This window comes from Chrysochloris asiatica, unplaced genomic scaffold (genome assembly GCF_000296735.1).
Source record: "Chrysochloris asiatica unplaced genomic scaffold, ChrAsi1.0 scaffold00059, whole genome shotgun sequence".
Classification (NCBI taxonomy): domain Eukaryota; kingdom Metazoa; phylum Chordata; class Mammalia; order Afrosoricida; family Chrysochloridae; genus Chrysochloris; species Chrysochloris asiatica.
In genome coordinates, this window is record NW_006408577.1 from 14,284,461 (window position 1) to 14,305,960 (window position 21,500).

Here is a 21,500-nt window from a genome sequence, read left to right on the forward strand (position 1 = left end):
GCTTCAAACCCAGCAGCTGCTTTGCAGGAGAATGATGTAGCAGTCTGCTTCTGTAAAGATTTGTAGCCTTGGAAACCCTTATGGGGCTATTCTCCTCTCTACTATAGGGTCGCTGTAAGTTGGAATCAAATTGACAACCACTGAAAAAAGTTCCAAACCCATTGCCATCAAATGTCTTCCAACTCACAGTGACACTGTAGGACATGGTAGAACTGATTTCATAGAGTTTCCAGGACTGTAAATCTTACAAGAACAGATACCCTCACCTTTCTTCCTTGGATAACTGGTGGGCTTGAACCTCTCTTCTTGTGTTTAACAGACCAACATTTATTTTTAGCAACTAGATAGACAACAGCAAGTTTAAATTATTTTTATGACATCATGTTTAAGAATAAATCCTTAAAAATAAATGTAGTGTCAATTAACATTAAATTATATTAGCATTATATTACAGGAGATTATGAAAGGAAACATTTTTAGAACTCTGTCTTCTAAAATATCACTTTTTTAAAACTTTTATTGTGAATGTTTTCAGAATAGATCATCAGTTCCACATTCAACAAATTACATACTTTGTCATTACAATGATTTCAATCTATTCCATGTACCATCAGTTAATAGTATTTACCTCTGTTTGCTTTATAAAATATCACTTTAATTTGCTGATTTAAAATTAATATTTAATTGGTTACTTATGTTAACTTATTCTTGTATATACTCCCCATTACATTTTATTTTTACACTTAATCTTATTTCAAAACCATTTTTTAATTGCTTCATAGTTTTTACTCAATATATTGACTGTAAATCTAAGACTGTAAATCTTCATGGGAGCAGAAAACATCTTTTTTCCTCAAAACATTTGGTGGGCTAGAACCTATGACCTCGTGGTTCACAGTCAAGTGCTTAACTTACAGGACTACTGCACTCCTAGAAATAATTCTAATAGGAATATTTTTATATGAAAAGGGCAAGGGCCTAATCTTTTCTTAAAGTCTGTCATTTACCAGATTCTATATATTTATATGTATGTAATATTAGTTACTCCTTCAAAAGCTCTGTGAGTTTGCATGTATGGTGCTGTGGGTTAATACACTGGACTACAAAGTCACTTTGAATCACAATATCGGCAGTTCAAGCTCATCAGCTGCTCCTCGGAAACCCTATACTGGGTCGCTATGGGCAGAATCAATTTGATGGCACTTAACAACAACATTCCCATTTTAGGAGCCACGGTGAACAATGGCCATGTGCTCAATTGCTAATCATAAAGTTAGATTCAAACTCACTGACTGCTCCATGGAAGAAAGTCCAGCAGTCTGCTTTTGTAAAGCTTTCCAACTTTGGAAACCATAGGGCTGTTTTCTCTCTTTTATAGGGTCACTGGAGTTCTGGTGTGGCACTGGAGGACTTTTAACTGAAAAGTCAGTGGTTCAAACCCACCAGCTGCTTCTCAGAAACACTTTTTTTACAGGTTCGCTATGAGTTGGAACCAACTCGATGGCACACAGCAACAATATAATATAACAAAATAACAAAAATGTTTATGGGTAGTCCCAGTTGACTGCTAACCATGAGGTCATTGGTTCAAACTCAACAACCACTCCTCAGAAACCCTGTGCAGGGTTGCTCTGAGTCAGAACCAAATTGACTTAACCATAACAAGGTTTTAAATACCAGTGCCATGCTTGTAGGATTTTTTTTCTCCTTTATAACTTGCAGCTATGGCCACACACACACAGTAAGATTATGATGAACATTGGCTATCAAATATAATATGAATATCACTGGGTGGTGTAAACAATTAATCTAGTCAACCACTAACCACAAGGTAGCATGTTTGAGTCCATCCACAGGTTTTTCAGAAGAAAGCCCTGGCAATCTACTTCTAAAAACTCAGCCATTGAAAACCCTTTGGAGCACAGTTCTGCTCTGACACACATATAGTTGTCATGAATTGGAATCAACTGGAAGATACCAGTATTTTATAGAAATACGATCACTGTAGAAATTTAAGTTTTGATGTTGTCTGTGCATAGTTTCAGTACTAGAATATAAAACCTAAGCTATGACTTGAGATCCTTTTTTATTTTCTTGATTTTCCAATATAAACTTCACCAGTGAGCCCTGGTATGGTGCTACAGGATGAACACTGGATTGCTAAGCTCATGATCAGTAGTTCAAACCCATCAGCCACTCCTCAGAAAACCCTATACAGACAGGGTTGTTGTGAGTGGGAGCCAACTCTGTGGTACTTAACAACAATATCAAGGTTACCAAATTAGGTGTAATTTATTAGCTTCCTGTTTGGGCACTATTTGAAGAAAGAAATTTAAGATGTTATTATTAAATTTGCTAGTAAATATTTAAATTTCTTATGAAAGAAATTAAGGAAGAAAGTTTTACAAAGAAGGTTGAGTAATAATAATTACTAGATTCTTGGTGGTTGAGCAAAGTATCTTTTGGTTTTGATGATCTGTTTTGGTTTTTTTAGGGGATTATCTGCACAGAAGTCATGTCATTCACAGAGAACTTTTTAAAGTCTAATTTAAACATAAATATCCATGATACTGAAACCATTCAAGAAGCCTTAAACTGACTCCTTTTTTTTTTTCCACAGTTGAACCTGAATCCAGAGGTAACAAGGAACTTACCTGTTACACCATAATTAGGACCTAATATAGCTACAGAACTTTTACTTTTCCATAATAATGTTACTGTTAAGTACCGTCCAGTTGGTTTCAACTCACAACAATTCTGTATAGGGCTTCCAAGGCTTTAAATCTCTGCAGGAGCTAAAAGCTTCATCTTTCTTCCTTGAAGCGACTGGCAGGCTTAAACCGCACACCTTGTGGTTCGTTGTCCGGTGCTAATCCTGTGGAGCCACTGCGCTCCCTCCATAATAGTGGTGTTGTTGTTGTTAAGTACAGTGGAGTCAGTTCTGAATTGAGACTGTAAATCTATGCGGGAGCAGAAAGCCTCATCTTTCGCCTGCGGAACGGCTCGTAGTTTCGAACTGCCAACTTTGAGGTTAGCAGCCCAATTCATAACCACTATGCTACCAGAGCTCCTTCTCCATCATTGTAAGTTATCATAAAATTCAAGTAAATTGCATAACTGTTTCAGTTTTTTTTTTTTCTGTTATTATATGTGATAATAAATAGTCTAATGTTTTTATATACTGAAAGTACTTTTAATTTTTGTAGGAGAACTATGGATTTGATAAAATCGAGGTGCGAGACAATGGTGAAGGTATTAAGGCTGTTGATGCACCTGTAATGGCCGTAAAGTACTATACCTCAAAAATAAATAGTCATGAAGATCTTGAAAATTTGACAACTTACGGTTTTCGTGGAGAAGCCTTGGGATCAATTTGTTGTGTAGCTGAGGTAAGATCGTTTACATTGACTATTTTAGAATCACAGAATATTAGATTAAGAGGAAACTAACTCAATGTATGACAAACTATATTATGCAGTGTTTATATTCATATTTGTTGCAGGAAAAAGGGGGTTAGTATCCCAGTGGATTGGACTAAAAATGTATTAAATTTAAATTGGTTCTTTACTGGAAGACTTCTCAGAGTATTCACTATCTATATTAATATGTATTGTGATTCTCTAAGATGGGTTGTTTATAGTAACCGTATTTCCTTCTACCTAGTTGACGATGAAACCCATTTATTAATACATACACAATTGACCCTTGAACAACAGGTTTTTAAACTGAACCAGTCCACTTGAATGTGGGTTTTTAAAAAATGAGCGCCGTGTGATGCTAATCATTCCCACGTGAGTAAGGTGTCTCTCTAGTAAATTATGTATTGCAGTAAAAAGTGATCTTTCTGGAAACAGTGGCATGGGTGAGAAATGGTGTTACTATCTCATTGTCTGGGCTCGGGACATCCACTTAGTAGCTCAGTCACTCCAGCAGTGTTGTAGTCATCATTTCGTGTGGAAAACCCTTCTGCTTTGGAGTGCTGGCATGTGTAGATTTTAGACTTTTTTTGTGGATAGGATCCCAGCTGCATATTCACTTACTCACTGACATTTAAGGTTAGAAGTTGGTGTCTGTGCGTGTATGTTGGGAAATGGGTTGGTAGTTAAGTCGAGATCTTGCTATTGGAACACAGAGGGCTAGATTCCGTTGCCTAGTAGAATCCAGGTGTTTATGCATCATTAAAGGAGAAAAGACCTTAAAATTTCTGTACAAAACCCAGCACACCTGTACTTTTTCTTTATCAGCACTGGCTTTGTTTAAAGTTCACTGAATCTCCAGATAGATTTTGGAGAAGACCAACTGGACATTGGACATGTTTCTCCCTAAAAACTATGTATAGGAACATATAGCTCTGGGATCTTTTTTGCATCTGGGAACCTCTGAAGTTCCCACTAGTATATTTGAGTTCTTAGTTGGCTACTTTGTTGTTGTTGTTGTTAAGTGCCGTTGAGTCGTTTCCGACCCATAGCGACCCTGTACAGGGTTTCCAAGGGTGTAAATCTTTACGGGAGTAGAAAGCCTTATCTTTCTCCCGCGGAGCGGCTGGTAGTTTCGAACCGCTGACCTTAAGGTTCGCAGCCCGATTCGTAACCACTACGCTAGCAGAGCTCCTTAGTTGGCTACTTTACAAATTATAATTTTTTTTTTTGAGAACGTAAGTATTTGAAGTTTGGGCTGTTGTCCAAACCTACCAGAAAGCCTTAAAGCTTTATTGCAGTAGAGTATTATTAGAAAATAGAGAATCTGGAATTTATTTAGTTTCTATAAAATTTGTCTAACCTTTCAGAGCTTCATCGGTCATTATCCGCTTTGTCTGCTAGATGGCAGCACTGCGCTTGGTCTTTTACAATATGTTGCACATAAACTGTGTGATTTATCCACATCTTCACTGCAGTTTTGATTTTAGATGGCAGCTCTGCAAGTTTTTGTCTAATAGTCAATCTCTATTTTGTTGATTTGATTACTTAAGCCCATTTGAGATCCTGCTTTACTATTTTAGTGTGTGTTTAATTTTTGAGACTTTCAAATGCCTTAACTAAAAATATTTAAAATAATTTTGCACAATTCTTTTAATAGTATTAAAATAGAAAATTATGAACTTTAAAAAATATCTGGTTTAAACATTGCAAGTCAAGAGTTTATCATAGAAAATATTCCTAAAGCATTTTATGGACTCTCCTCTTTTGTTATTCTTTGAGAAAACCTACACCACACACACACACACACACACACATGCTCATAGAGCACAATTAATCTTTATATGCTGTTCTTCTTAAGTGCTATTGAGTCTGTTCTGACTCATGGTGACCCTGAATATGGTTTCTGAGGCTTTAAATTTTGATGGGAGCAAAAAGCCTCATCTTTCTCCTACAGAGCAGCTAGTGGGCACTAATTGCCCACTTTGTGGTTTACAGTCCAGTGCTTATCCTACGGAGCCACCACATTCCTAATCCTTACATATATATCTGTATTTCAAACCAAGATAAAGAACATCATCAGTACTCCAGAATGTTCTTTTATGCCCCCTCCCAGTCATTATCCCTTAAAGGGAACCACTATTCTGACCTCTATCAATATACATTAGTTCGACATGTGCTTGATATGAATTGAATTCTACAGTATGTTAATTTTATCAACAACAGATATTTTGATGATGGTTTAGGTTTGATCATGCCTTAAAACTGAAGTAAATATCATTGGATTGGAACATACACTGGAGCACTGCCCAGATAATCCCCTCAGGACTGAAGCATACATTGCCTCATCTGCCAAGAGTGTTAGGGACTGAGTGCTCAAAGCTGAGCTTTCTGCTGATGCTTGTCCTTACCTCAACTAAAGGAGGAGAGCTACTTTATCAAGGTTATGCCTATTTTGGAGTCTTGGTGTGGTGCTGTAGGGTAATCAAGGTTTGCAGTTCAAACCTACCAGCCTCTCTTCAGAAACCCTATACAAGCTCAGTATGAGTTGGAACTGACTCCATGGCACTCAACAACAACAGTGTGCTTCCTTGCTGGAGGTAGTCGACACCTAGTAACTGGTTGATGCAAGATCGTAAAGGCCTTCTTCTAATTCAAGACGGTGCTGTAGGGTGCCCCATGGGGTCAGCTGAGGCCTATTTTGTGATGGTGGCACAGCCCTGCTTCTGCCCTACTTTCTTCACTGCCCCACAGGTGATCATGCTGAGACTACTCTCCAATACATTTCTTGCTCACTAATCTCTGTTTATGGACTCCTAGTGTGGCACAATAGGATCAGCTCTAGACCTCAAACTACAAGGTTGTCAGTTCAAACACACCAGCTGCTCCTCAGAAACCCTGTACAGGGTCGCTATGAGTGGAAACCGACTCAACAGCACTTACAACAATGGTAGTTGACTTCCTGGGGAAACCAACCTACAAGTTAGGTCAGTCTCCCCATATTACTAATGAAGACCACTGATGTCCTATAAAGCCAAATGCCGGGACATCTCATCCCAAGTTCAAAACACAGACTGGTAAGTCAACAAATTCTCCATGGTCTATTCTGCAGGTAATTTACCTCAGAGAAACTGTGCATACTGAAATAAACTATGAAAATTGTAACCTATTCAGGAACACATAGTGTGTCCATAGCAAAGCCAAGAATTCAGTTCCAATTTCACGCTTCACAGTAGGTCATGCTACCTTCTTGCTAGCATGGTAGAAAGGTATTTATACGTTTAAAAATACCTTCATATTAAAATAATTAAGTATACCCAGGCATGCAGTGGTAAACCCAATAAATAGGTTATTAGGCGTAGTCAAGTTGAAACTTTTATGTGGGAGGACATTGAAAAATACCGAAATCTGCTTATGTACATTAAGATCCATTACATTCAAAAATACATGTTATTCAGGAAAACAAAAAGTGTTCTTTGGGGATAAAAGTGTACTTTTAAAAATTAATAACTGTTTGCAATAACCCAAAAAGAATGAGGTTTCATACATAGGAATTACGTATTTTCAGGACTGATTTATTTTGGAAATTTTTGAATACAGATATATTGATAGAGCAAAAATAAGTGATTTGGTTATTTTATCTACCAAACTGACTGATGGATTGATTTTAAAGTTTTATGCAGATGTAAACCATTTAGTAAATGATAATATGTATTTGAGATGTATCATCTAAAACTTAATGTTGTTGAAGTTATCTTTTGTTTGATTTTTTAAAAGATGTTAATAAACATTAAGTATACCTTCAGTCAAATTGGCTGATAAATTTAAAATACATCTAACTTTGTATTCTTTATGTACTTGAAAAGAGTGAACAATTGAAAACTTTTTATAATTTTTCATTTATAAAATGCTTAGAATTAAACAGATTAAAGGAAGAAAACATTCTTTTTAGGTCTACAGAGAAAACTATTGGTATTTAAAAATAGAATTGCTACTTCCATAGCCTACAAGTGTAAGGATATCAGTGACTGACACAAAATGACAGAAACTCATAGTTCTTTGTAAAGCAGTAATTTTTGCTGTATTTGTCTTTCCTGATTGTTAAAATACTAAGCATGCTGACTAGAGATAGTGAGAATTCTGTTTTAACTGGTTCACAAAATATTTATTAAGAATACTTATATGTATAATTCTTTTCATATCAGTTCATTTGTGTCAGTCACTGATAGCCTTGCATTCACCATGGGCTATGGAAACAATGATTCTATTTTTAGATACCAGTAGTTTTCTCTCTATACATGAAAGAATGTTTCCCATCTTTGGACTGTTTAATTCTAAGGTTAGAAGTAATTTTATCATTGAAAATTAGACAAATTACTGATATTTTGTATATCTGACATTAAGCATCAGTATTTTTCCCTCTAAAGATATGTTTTAAAACTCATTTTTAAACTTTTAAACTGGACTTTAAGTGAAGGCTAAATGATTCTTCCACTGTAGGAGGAATACAGAACAGTTTTGTTTCCTTAAAATCAGAACAAAGCCTGAACTAGAAGTCAGAAGTCTAATTTTAAATCCCAAGTATTTAAATAAGACCTGGACAGATGCATAAAACAGGTTAACCTTTCTGAGGTTTTTTTCCCATCTACTTTCTTTTTCATCTGTAAAGTGAGAATAATAATTTGATGGTCAAAAGAAATATGTACTAAAGCATGATGTGACACTATAGGATAAGCAATGGACTGCTAACTGCAAGTCAGTTCAAATTCACAAGCCGCTCCTCTAAAACTCTGTACAGGGTTGCTATGATTAGGAACCAACTTGACAACATGTAACAATAACCACAAAACTAATACAGCATCTTGAGTATTATCATGTGCCAAACAAACGAAGTTCTTACAACTTTGGACTTGAATATGAATAGTAATATTCATTGATAGCAAATGAGAAGCTTATTCATTCTGCTTTGGAGATGGAAGTTAGGGTTCCCTTATTTGTGGACCTATATAACTATAAAAGGATAAAGGGAAGCTCCTGCTATCATCATTCTCATGATTCTAAGCTAAGCAAATGATTCCTGGTTCCTGTTCCACTGTATAGAACCTTTAGAGCCATGGCAGTATTATTAATGACAAGTAGGCACAGGAATTGTTTAAGCAATTGTAATATCCAAAGTGCAGCCTTCTTATACTAGAGCTCTGGTAAAGAAATGCCAGAGCCAGGATCTCTGTGTTTCTAGTGTCCCCACAGTGGAGCATCTGGAAACAGATTCTGAAGCCAGACTGACTATATTGGAGTATGACTATGCACGGGCAGGCATACACACACATAGAAAGAAACATACTTGTCAGCTATCCAGGCAAAAATTCATAGTTCCATGGTTTACCTGAATCATTAGGACAAACTACCTTAGCTTTCAGACTCATGCTTCTATGCCAAAATATTTATCCACAAGTCAGCCAAAAAGAGAGAGAGAGAGAGAGACTTTAACATAATTACCATAAATGAAACTTTGTCAACTGAGAACTTTTGCTTGAATTACTAGGATAAATACTGTTTTTAATGTACTTTTTGTCTGAGACATTGAGAAGAGTTGTATTTTTCTAAATAGTTTTAACTGTGGTAATTCTGTCATTGCTTGAAACTTCCTAACTATACTGAAGAGTGGGTTTCTAATAACTGATAACTAACATAGTTTTTAGTGTGATGCTGTAGGATAAGCACTGAACTGCTAATAGCAAGATCAGTGGTTCAAATTCACCAGCTGCTCCTCGGAAACCTTAGTTAGGGTCACTGTACATTGGAAACAGCTTGAGAACACTTGACAATAACAACAACATAACCTCTAAAACTTCTTTTAAAATACTAGTTTTCTTTACTTCTCTTGTTACCATTAGGTTCACTTACTGTCTCTAGTAAGAAGTACCAATAATAGTTTGTAATATTAGAGATGCTCCTGATGGTGGAGTTGTTGGAGGTTCAGATACTAGCTGCTGCACAGCTAATGCATTCTGAACTTGTGCCTGGTCCAAAAAAGGTTTCCTGCCAGGACACAGGGTCATATGATGAAATGAACTCTTGAAATACAATTCCTTCCTCTGAGGAACACACTGTATTTCATGAATTTGTGAAACTTGCTTATGCATGTTATCTGTCCCTGCCTTTTGCAGTGAATTGCAGAGTATTACTTATCTAAGTAAATTAACATAGTATGCTAATAATTAATCATTTAAAAAAAAATTTAGTGCTGTAAACAATGTTGTGTTCTATTTTTTAATTTAATATAAATGTTACATTATGACCATTGGGTACTATTTTAATAGCTTTTAGCCTTTCAGTTTATCCATTTAGGTTGGAAAATGCATATATTTGCTATTCAATAATATGTGTAAAAGTTAATATGTATTAAATGCTTTGAAGTGCCTAAAGCAAACACCCATGTAACTTTATAAAGTGTGAGCATCATCTTCATCTTATCATCACCCTCCCCTTAAAGATGATAGTGTAATCATTTATTCAGGACCATCTAGTAAGCCATTGGCAGAATTAGTGCTAGAACTCAGAGTTCCAGGGCTGCCTTTGCTCAGTGACACCAACTTTAGGTCAGGTGGCTAGCCCTTTGGAGAATAGAAATAGAATTCAATTGACCTTGGCATTTTGGAAAAGCAGTTGGTTAAATGTAGAATTGTTTTTAAAGAGACAATCATGAAGTAATTAAATTAAAGACAGGAAAAAAGATCTCCAACAATTTCTGCCCCCTGTTTTAAACAAACTTTACTAGAGAAAATCACTGTTGGACACAGCAGATTGGAATTAACAGAATATTAAGGGGAGTTATCTGGAAAACCCTTTTTGTAAAATTATGTAACTTGAACCTTGGAATATATTTTTGGAAGAAGTAGAACAATCATTTAAGAGTACACAGAGGCTTACAACTTTGTCTGTTTCAGGTGATACCTTTTTTGTGTGATAGTTTATCATGGAAATAACAGTTTGAGGCAGTGCCCCTATTAAGGGTTTTGTGGACTTCACTTTCAAGAGAGAATCTAATAGAATCTACTAGTACAGTGAACTAGAGAAGCCAAAGGCTTTCGTGGTGCTATTTGGTAGTTCCTGCATTGTAGCTGCATGCGTCTCAGAACTATATATGGCCTATAATACTTAGTGCCTGGTAGACAGGGTGACAGAATCATCACATGTACAGCTGAGGTGAAATATAGTCAAGAAGCTTGCTCACGGTTTGGGGTCTTCATTACTCGTTAGAATGTGAAGTGACTGGTCTCTTCCTAGTCCACTCTGCTTTTCTTACAAGCACCACCATCAATGGTATTCTCTGACAGTGATACATTTTACTATGTTATACTGGTGTGGAGCTTTGGGATAATGCAATGAACCTCAAGGTCAGGGGCTCAAACTCACTATCTGCTCCCTATACAGGGTCGCTATGAGTCAGAACTGACTTGAAGACACTTAACAAAAACAACAGCTCTCCTACTAGCCTCACATCGTGTTGTTAAGTGCCATTCAGTTGATTCTGACCTATAGTGACCCCGTATAGGCTTTCCAAGGAGTGGCTGGTGTGTTTGAACCACCAACCTTGCAGTTCCAAAAGTGATATATATTACCTTTGTTATAGTCTCCTACTACTAATTCATGATGTGGATAAATAGACAGCTGAGGGTGAGAGGGGCTCAAAGTGTAGATCTGCTTACATTTATGTTTCTGAGACTAGCTTTTTAGAAAATATATTTATGCTGATTGAGAACCTTTTATTTTTATGTTGTTTTTAATTTAATTGTGCCCATCCTCCCCCAAATAGTGTTTTAAATCCTAACTTATGCCTGTGGTTATAATATCACTTGGAAATGGGTTGTCTTTGCTATGTTAATGAGACAGAATTAGTATAGGCTGTGGCTTGTGTCAGTTTCTTTTGAGATATAAGAGATTAAATAAGCAAGCAAGAAAAGCAGAGATGGGAATAAAGAGATGCTAAACTGCATGAAGATCATCTAGGAGCAAAAGACACAAAGACCTTCCTCCAGGGATAACAGAGAGAAAGCCTTCCCCTATTTCTAGCACTCTGAATTCAGAACTCTAGCTTCCTAAAGTTGGAGAAAATCGATTTGTTTGTTGAAGCCACCCACTCATAGCAGCACTAGATAATTAAGATGGTGGGGTGCTGCTCTCATAGATGTCTAAAATGTGGAAGTGGGGTTGGAATTGGGTGACGGGTAGAAGTTGGAAGAGTTATAAAGTGCCTCATAGTAAAAGTCTAGATTGTCTGAAGAAACTGTTTTTAGAACTATAGGTGTCAAAAGCAATTCTGGTAAGGGCTCAGAAGGATGTAAGGAGAGATATGAAAGAAAGTTTATGTCATTTTAGAGAATGCATATAGTACCAACAAAAGAATGTGGCTAGAAAGAGGGAAAAAAAAAAAGTATTCTCATACAATTTGATGAACTTGACCTACACCTACACCTATGGAAGCAGTAGCTCAAAAGAGGGAACAAGTCCTTACAGCAAGACTCATTCCCACCCCCTCCACACACAGAGTAGACAGGGATGGGCAACTTGGACATTGGCTACCCAAAATGGTGGGTGAGGGGGCTACAAAGGCAAGAAGTGACTGGCTTATAAACTTTCAAGAGGGAACCTAGATCCAGAGGGCCTGGAGGAAGGTAGAATCTCCAGTGAGTAGTATTCAGTCTGACTAGGCGGAGCTGATGCAATGAAATACAGATGGGTCTCTTGTGATACAATAGTGAATAATTGTTATCAGGACTGTGAGGGTCGGAAATGTAAAGGTAGACGTTTTATAGCAAGGAGGGGAGTGATTGACTTTTCAGTCTAGGAGCGGAGGTCCCTAGGATCATCAAGGGAGAAGAGCAGAGAGCGGGACCCTACCCAGAGAAGCAGTGATGACTGAAATGGAGCCAGAGATTATGACGTGGAGCGATGGAGCAGCTGGAGACTTTAGATCCAGAGAGGGAGAGCGACTGTGTGCTGAAGACCTGGGGGCAGGGACGGAAGAAGGATTGCATAGAGGGGATTGTAACCATGGCAATGAGACGATATAATGAATGTAAAACTAATGTTCTCCCATGTAAACTATCACATAATTCACAATAAAACATTAAAAAAAAAAAAAAAGAATGTGGCTAGAAACGTGAATGTTAAATGTGCTACTGGTGAAACTTTAAAAAGTTAATGATAGACATATGATTGGACAACAGAGGAAGTGGCAAAGAACTTGTCTGAATTATGTTCAAATGTTTGATAGACTGTAGAACTTTTAAGTGATGAACTTGGGTATTAACCTGAGGAAATTTCTAAGCAGAATCTTAAAGGGGCCAAGTAGTTTCTCCTTGCTGCTTCTATAAAGGGCAACAGGAAAGAGATGTACTTAAAAAATGGCAACAACATACAAAATGAAAACAACATAAAGATTTATAAAATTCTATTCAACAAACAAAGGCATAGGTCTTAAAATGCTCACCAAAGGCTTGGCCACACAATATTTTAAACAGACTAAGCCTGGGATAGATGGCTTAATCTACCAAAGTAGAAAATCCATTAGCTTCAACTGAAGGGGACAGAGAAAGAATGAAAGAGAGTAACGGTCTGCTTCTTAGAATTCTACATACAGAAAATCAAAGGAGCTACATCTGTTATATTCCAAGAAAAGACAAGACCATCCCCAGAGCACCTCAGATATCAGCACATTGGCTGGAAAGAGAATGAGAAGAAGGGCTCTCTGAGTCTCTAAGGGTAGGGCCGCGCTGTCTCCTAGGTTTCACAGGGTCAGATCTTTGCCAACTTGGGTCCTAAATGTGGAATTGCTATTTGTGCCTGCCAGGGGGATGGTGCTGCTGTCCAAAACTAGGGAGGGGGGTACATGAGGAAGGGTTCCTGTTCCCAAAGGGTAGAAAAACGTGGCCTGGTAGGGCTTAAGGGGTGGGGTTGCCACTTAGATGGGTAGGAAGAATGAGGCTGTTTATAAGCTAAGGGAGCAGTTACTATGTAAGTTGTCCTGGAAAGACTCACAGAGCAAAAGCGCACAACTGAGAGATCTCCAACCAGAATCCAGAGATCATGGCCAGTACCTAGAGTCTGGAGGGCTGGGCCTTTGTCCAGACGATCTCAGAGAAGAGGATTGTTTATTTTTTTCTGCTGGGTATTGGACTTGTTTGATACCTGTTACCACTTTTTTCCATCCAATTTTTCCCTGTACCTGTCTGCTCCACCACTGTACTTTGGAAACACATGACTTACATTCTAAAATTCACAGATGCACAAATGAAGACGAATTTTGCCACAGTATGGAATATGTCTAAACTCTCACCTGTATTTGATTTAGATGTTCCAGAAGATAAGATCTTGAACTTGGTATTGATTTAAGGTTTTTGGGAAGATGTAATGGAGTGAATGGATTTTATATGTAGCAAGGACATGCATGTGTGGGAGCCCGTTGTGGAATATAATGGATTGAATTCAGTACCCTCTAAAAATATGTATTTTAAATCCTAACCTCTATGCCTGTGATTATAATCCCACCTGGTAATGGGTTGTCTTTACTATGTTAATAAGACATGATTAGTGTAGGCTGTCTTGAATCAGTTTGTTTTGAGATGTAAAAGAGATGAAACAAGCAAAGGAGAGAAGCAGAGATGGGGAAAGAGAGATGCCAAACCCACATGATGATCATCCATGAACAGAAGTTCAAAAACCATACAAGGACCTTCCTCCAGAACTGACAGAGAAAAAACCTTCCTTAGAGCAGGCACCCTGAATTCAGGCTTCTAGACTCCTAAACTGTGAGAGAATAAATACTCACTAAGGCATATGCTGAAGCTGAATATATATTTACATTTAAACATGCTTAAGAAAAACTTGTCTATAACTAGGTAGCTGCGTGATATATTTTTATTCTTTTAAGCCATAAACATTAAGACATAGAACTGCAGCTTTACACAGAATATAAAAAGGGAAAGAATGATCACATTACAAAGGGAGTATTCACTTTTCCAACACACTTATGTATGTAATAGTCTGTGAACAAGCAGACTCCTCTAATATAGCTGATTTGATTTTACAGATACAAGTTATGTGACATATATTGTTGTTACTAAGTGCCGTGGAGTTGGTTTCGACTTCTAGTGACCTAGTTAGTATAGGGTTTCCAAGGAGCAACTGATGAGTTTGAACTGCTGAACTTATGGTTCAAACCGACCTTGCAGTCCAGTGCTTTAGCCCTACACCAGAACTCCCTGACACTGAAATAGCCAAGTATGAGTGTTTTAAAGTAAAATATTCAAAACAAAAATCAGTAATTTGCACTATAAAAAATCTAAGCTGGTCTGTTGCTTATACTGTAACACTAAGGAGTATTTTAAGAGGAATGATAGTAATAATTTATCATGTAAAACTTGTTTCAATCTTAAGTAAACATATTAATTGATAATTGCTAAATTTAGTTTGATAATGAGCCCATTGCATGTCTAAAATCATAATGTTATTAATTTTCCCCCACCAGGTTTTCATTACAACAAGGACAGCTGCTGATAATTTTAGCACCCAGTATGTTTTAGATGGCAGTGGCCACATAATTTCTCAAAAACCTTCACATCTTGGACAGGGTAAGAGCAACTTGTAACGTTTTTTTTTAAACCTTTTCTGTTTGTTTTTTTTAAACAAATTTAAATTATTTGTTTCGAATATTGTTCCTCCTTGAATCTAAATGTGTTGCTGTAAAACATGTAAGAGCACTAATTTTACTATTATTGGATCACTTGGAGTCCCTGGGTGCCACAGTTAAACACTTGACTACTAGAGAAAAGGCTGATGGTTTAAACCCACCCAGAGGCACATTGGTAGACAGGCCTGATGATCCACTTCTGGAAGATCACAACCTTGAGCCTACTGAAAACTTCTACTGTACACACATGGGGTTGCTGTAAGTCAAAATCCACTCATCAGCAAGTAACAACAACAATAGTATCTTCTTTGTATTTGAAAGATAGTAATTAATTGAAACTTTACTAAAACATTACTGATTTGGTAGTTATGTTAATAAACCATACCATCAAATATAGACTAAATAAGTAATTTAAAATGTGTTTATTTACATTTAGAAAACTTTGATCATATGTACAAGTAGATAGAATAGTGTACCTATCACTCAAATGTCATCAACTCATTGCTACTGTTGTTTCATTTAATACAATTTTTCCCTTTCTGTATTATTTTTATAGCAAATAAATTATTTTGTAGCAAATTAAATATCTTAATTATGGTCACTACTTATAAGTTAGGAGTCCTAACTTATAAGTTAGGTGTGGGACTGTAGGATAAGCACTAGGCCTCAAGGTTGATTTGAACCTCAAGGTTGGTGGTTCAAACTCAGCAGCCAGCCGCTCCTTGGAAACCCTATACAGGGTCACAATAAGTCAGAACCAACTTGATGGCACTTAACAAAAACAACCTGTAATTTAGATGAATGGTGTTTTATATACTTGTACTTTTAAAATTACGTTTAAATTAATATCTTCTATTTTTAAGTTCTTCTAATAACTATTTGGGGCTTGGCGTGGTACTGTAGTATAAGCACAGGGCTGCTAACCACAAGGTCTGTGTTTTCAAACCCCTCTATAGGCTCCTCAGACCTATAGAGAGTCTCAGTGAATCAGAACCAACTCAGCAGCACTTAACAAAAACAACAATTTACTCCTAAGAAAAAATTCTTGACACTTGAGTTTCACATAATTCCTTTAGTCTTTTTATACTGCTAATTTCTGGTAATGAGATGATTAACGTTAAACAAATATTAAAGGTATGACTATTTAAACAGATATGAAAAGGACCTTATTTTTTGGTGTTTTTGTTTTCTTACCCTTCCTCTCCAACTTGTATTGTAAATTCAAGTTTAGTTTTGTTGTTGTCCCTCATAATTTATCAAAGTACTGTATTTTTCCTGTGTTTTCTCCCCTTCAGTGTTAATGTTAATTAGATTTATTTTATTCAAATGACTTCCACCTTTATTGAAATTTATTTGTTTTATTTATATCTTAATACTGATGCCAAAATCTCTCCTTCTCTTATAAATCTTCAACTTCGTTACTGATTACTTGTCCCATTAGGAGTTAATATTTTTATATCCACATGGGGGAAGAAGTTAATAGGCATTCCTAAAAAAAACAAACATTCTTTTTTCTCAGTTAATGAAAATGAGAGCTATTCTAATAGATTTTTTATTTGATGTACAGTAATACTCTATATATTTTAATGAAAAATAATTGATTGTGAATATTAGGAGACAGAGAACACAGTTTTTAATTTGGTCCCTTTCCAGAAATGCTCTGACCCGAGTTCTAAGGAGTTCAAATTAAGAAACCATTAGAAGGTATTTGAATGGCTACCCAGAAGAGTACTTTGAAGTAATCTAGTCACCTTATAAAACTTAAATGTATTTATTTTTATCTAAGTAGTAGCCAGACTAATCTGGATAGCCAGTGACTCTGCATCACTCATACTTCTCCTGCTTCTCTGTATTCATCTCCATGGAGACTATGAAATAATAATCCTTAAGTAAGGAATCCATCTGATCTTTGCCCTTTTACTGGTGGATTTTTCTTTTCCTGCTGACCTCATTCTTCCACCTTTGGTAAGTGAGACCAGGTATACATATTAGGGGATTTCTTTTTAAAAAGTTCTTAATTGAACTTTATTTTATTGACTGTATTCCTTTATATTAAAAATCAACATACTTGTAAAGTCATTTGTTACAAAACCACACTTGCCTTTCATAACTTACTTTTTTTCTTTTAACTGTAGTTAACTGGCTTGGAAAACAACAAAATGACAAGCTCTGAATTTCAAATTGCTTTAGGTGGTGTACATATTACAGAACTCCAAAACACTTTCAAAAGTCTTACACATTTATATTGCCTTAGAGCTGATTTTTTTTTTTGAGTGATTGAATCACAGAGTCACATTTCACCAGCTGTCATTTAGCTTCCATTTAAATATTTTCTGTGTAAGCTAAAACTACAGATCAACCATCCTAATTTATACCTGTGCATTTAGGGTTCTTGTAGAGTCATTTTGACTGTAGTGTGAACATCCTTACTTAGCAGTTTCTCTTTATACAGTTTCATAGGATGATACCAACTATATGTTCAGGGACAACTTACAAGAGAATCTAAGCATTGGAAAATGTGTTACTCCTTTTAAAAATATACTAAATTGTTAAAAAAATAATTTACTAGAAATTCCAGTTATATTTTTTCTTAGTGTAGGTATTTGTTTTGTGGATTAATTTAGTTTTTGAAAATGGCTTATGTATTGACAATATGTCATTTAAAATTGTCCTTAATTTTAGTTCATTGCTGTTTTAAAATATTTTGACAACTGACAAGAAATATAAAAATGTCCCCAGCTTTTCAACTCTGACTAAATTATTTGTATTAGCCATCTCCTTTTCTGTCATCACTTCTATTCCCTTTGGCCTAGTTAATCAGTCCTAAGCTTTCTAAATTGCTTTACCCTTCTGGATAAATACTTTTTACACCTCCTAGTACTTCTGCCTTAGGAATTTCTCAGATATCAAAAGTAGTATATTTAAAGTACTCTGATCAAAGTGTTTCCTTTCCCTATTATGTCATTAGAGTAGAGCATCATGTTCTTTGCATATCCCTGCTATGTGTGATTTTAAATGTATTGAAAGATCTTTTCATCTTAATTTAAGAATGGAACATTTATTCACTAAATAGTTTATAAAACTTACTGATATATTCAAGCAACTGTACATCTTTACATTAGGAATATAAATAGCTGCCTTATAAATGGCAAAGCATAGGGTCATATAAAAATATAACAGGGAGCATATTACAAGACTGCAGTGTAATTCTGGTGTTTGTAGAATGTGCTAAAGTTAGAGAGCTGAGCAGTTCTCTTATAAAATATGATAGTATACTGGGGCCTCCTCCCTATTGGCCAATACCACTTGATCTTTTATTTTTTTAAAGGATACATATTTCATTTATAGTTTGAAAAATCTTTTCTATCATTGGGGTCCTGGTGTGGCACTGTAGGATAAGCACTGGATGGGTAACTGCAAGGTCAGCAGTTCAAACCTACCAGCCACTCCTTGGAAATCCAATACAGGGTCACTATGAATCGGAACCAACTTAGTGGCACTTAACAACAAACAACAATCAATAGCTTTCATTCAGGCATATAAATCTTGCCTTCTTGGTAGTTCTTAATTTTCTCTGATACTGTTTTTAGTTGCTGAAGCATAAGTTTTTTCGTAATACATAGTTTAGGTGTACAGACAATCCCAAGGTTATGAAGGTCCAACTTATGTTCAGTCTATAGTTGTGAATCAACCCCATAAAGCGTATTATATTAACAATTCAAGGTATATACAGTGATTCTTAATAATAAACTATTTTGTGATACATATCAAAGCATTATTATTATATTATGTTAAAGATGTTTTAATGTATGTGGAAGTATACACTATATACTAAGACAAACATTTGACTGATATTAGATATGAACTATACCTAAGGGTTTTGATTTATATGTCAATTTGGCTTATGGACAGACTTAAAAAACAGAACTTGTTCATAATCTGGGAACTCGTGGTCTTTGATGCATAGTATGCTTTAAGAAAATCTTAGAAATCAGCAAATATCTTTTTCTTTCTTAAACATACTTGAATTTTGTCTTATTGATTTTTGCCTGTTTGCTGTGGGATGAAGCACAGGACTGCAAGGTCGCCTTGAACCACAAAGTTGGCAGTTCAAACTCACCAGCCATTGCTTGGAAGCCTTATATAGTGTCGCTATGAGTCAGAACCAACTCAGTGGCACTTAACAACAAAACAACAACAAAGCCTCCCTTCAACTGTCCATAGGCACAATAGATGAGATTATATTTGTCATTTCAGAACCTACACACTGATTGAAAACGTACGTGAGTAAATCAATAGTGACAGTGAAATGAAGCCATCAGCTGCCTAGAGATTGAAGAGGTTTTTCCTTCATTTGAGTTTGAAGGTGGTAGAAGTTTAAAGATGTTAAGGATTTGGTCATCGAGAATGATGGATGTATATTTCAAGAGATTATTGCTGTATATAATAACAATGAGAAAAAAAACTTTTTATATAATTTTAATAATTTAAATTTTTTAAATTGTATTTTTCCTTAAATCCATTGAAGAACTGTGTCACAAATAAGTTTTCATGTAAGTTCATTAAAACAGGTAACTTTCTCCTAGATGAGAAGTGAATGGTGGCCACTTGCACGCTTTGAAACATTAATTGAGTCTAGAGATATAAATGGGCAAAGAAGTGATTGCTGTATACTAGTAGAAGCCAGCTAAGTGGTATATAGACACTTGGGCTGACCCTAGCGGATTGAACCACGGGATTCTCAAACACAGAACTAGTCTGCCATATATGCCAAGTTTTCCCTTCAACACTTTTGGTATTTGAGCAATGATGAATAACATTGGAACTAAGCTGGGAAGAAAGAAAGATATTAAAATCTTATAGTGCTTAAATCATGAAGACCTGTTACAGGAAGAGGCCTGATTTCATTCTTAAAGCATTTGAAACTGGAGGTGAACTACAATTAAATAAAGTGGTCAATTGGCTCCAACCTAGATAAACACATAAATTGAAGAGATCTGCACTTCATTTTATCTGTTTGACAGAGGACAGGATGTTTCTTCTCTGGGGGAAGATATTACTCACTTCAGGATTTATTATTCTAGCTCTGTTTTGTTTTGAATTGAGTGATGATTTACAGAGTAGATTATTACATTTATATTCAACAAATCATATACTTTATTTCATTGCCTTAATTGTAATATCTTCGGTGTGCCATCACTTCTCCCACTTCTTCCTGGTGTTTCTGTTTTTCATCCCTCCTTCGCTCCCATCCTTTCTGAACTTTGTCCTTGCGTAAATACTGCCTTTTATTCTTAAATGGTTGACGATTCTATAGTGTGTGTACCTCACTAGTGTTGTGGGCCCCTTTAAAACTATCTTTTGCTTGGCTGGAAATTGAGCCATGAGAATGAGTTCACTATTCTCTGCCCAACTAGTAATCCTTGTATTTTTTGTGATTTTGAGTTTTGTTCCATATTTTCTCCCACTATCCAGGACCTTCTAATGTGATCCTTTTCAGAACAGTTGCTAGTGGTAGCCAGACACCATCTAGTTCTGGTATCATAGTTGTGGAGACTTGATGTTTTCCTGGTCTTTTAGTCCATTGGACTAATTATTTCCAAGAGTTTTCCATTTTCATCACTCTTCTTTTCTCTGGTTCAGTCAAATAATAAAACTTTGGAGAGACCTGAAAAAAGGAGAACGGGATAATTAATTTTAAACAATAATAGTCCATGTAGTTCTGGTCTCAGGGTCATGAAGACTGATGCTTCGATGATTCATTAGTCTATTAGAATAATTGTTTCCATGCCTCTTCAATTTTCATCACTCTTCTTTCCTCTATATAGTGAGAGATCAATATTTGTGTGGTGCAATAAGATTAGCACTGGAATTCAAACCACAAGGTAGACAGATCAAACTTACCAGTGGCTCCTCGGAAACGCTACACAGGGTCACTATGAGTTGGAATCAACTCGATGGCACTTAACAACAACATATAGCTGCTCACAAGCTTTTAAGAACCCAGTTGGTACTCACCAAAGTAGGATGTAGAAAATTATCTGTGGATTATGTTATCTTGATGGTCATGAGATCCCTCATTCCTACTTTGGAGATGGCTAATTTTATAAAACACTGTTGGATGGTACAATGATTGGATATTGTTGTTAGTGACTTTGAGTCCGTTCCAACTCATATTGACCCTATATAGGGATTCCAAAGAGCAGCTGGTGAGTTTGAACTGCTGAACCAACAAACTTGTAGTTCGCAGTATAGTCTTTATCCTACAGCATCACCCAGGAGTCCTGTTGTTGTTAGGTGCCATCAAGTCAGTACTGACTCATAACGACCTTATGCACAGCAGAACGAAACACTGCCCGGTCATGAACCAACCTCACTACTGTTGCCAC

The 21,500-nt window shown here is 36.2% G+C and overlaps 1 protein-coding gene across 2 annotated transcripts in view; it reads left to right on the plus strand.

Moving 5' to 3' along the window:
- The window catches only part of PMS1 (PMS1 postmeiotic segregation increased 1 (S. cerevisiae)), a 108,225-nt gene that overhangs the window by 321 nt on the left and 86,404 nt on the right, over positions 1-21,500 (plus strand). For both annotated transcript variants that reach the window (XM_006864044.1, XM_006864043.1), the window contains exons 2-3: positions 3,207-3,389; positions 14,950-15,052. In XM_006864044.1, coding sequence (XP_006864106.1) covers positions 3,207-3,389; positions 14,950-15,052 — 286 coding nt within the window. The remainder of the gene's footprint in view (positions 1-3,206; positions 3,390-14,949; positions 15,053-21,500) is intronic.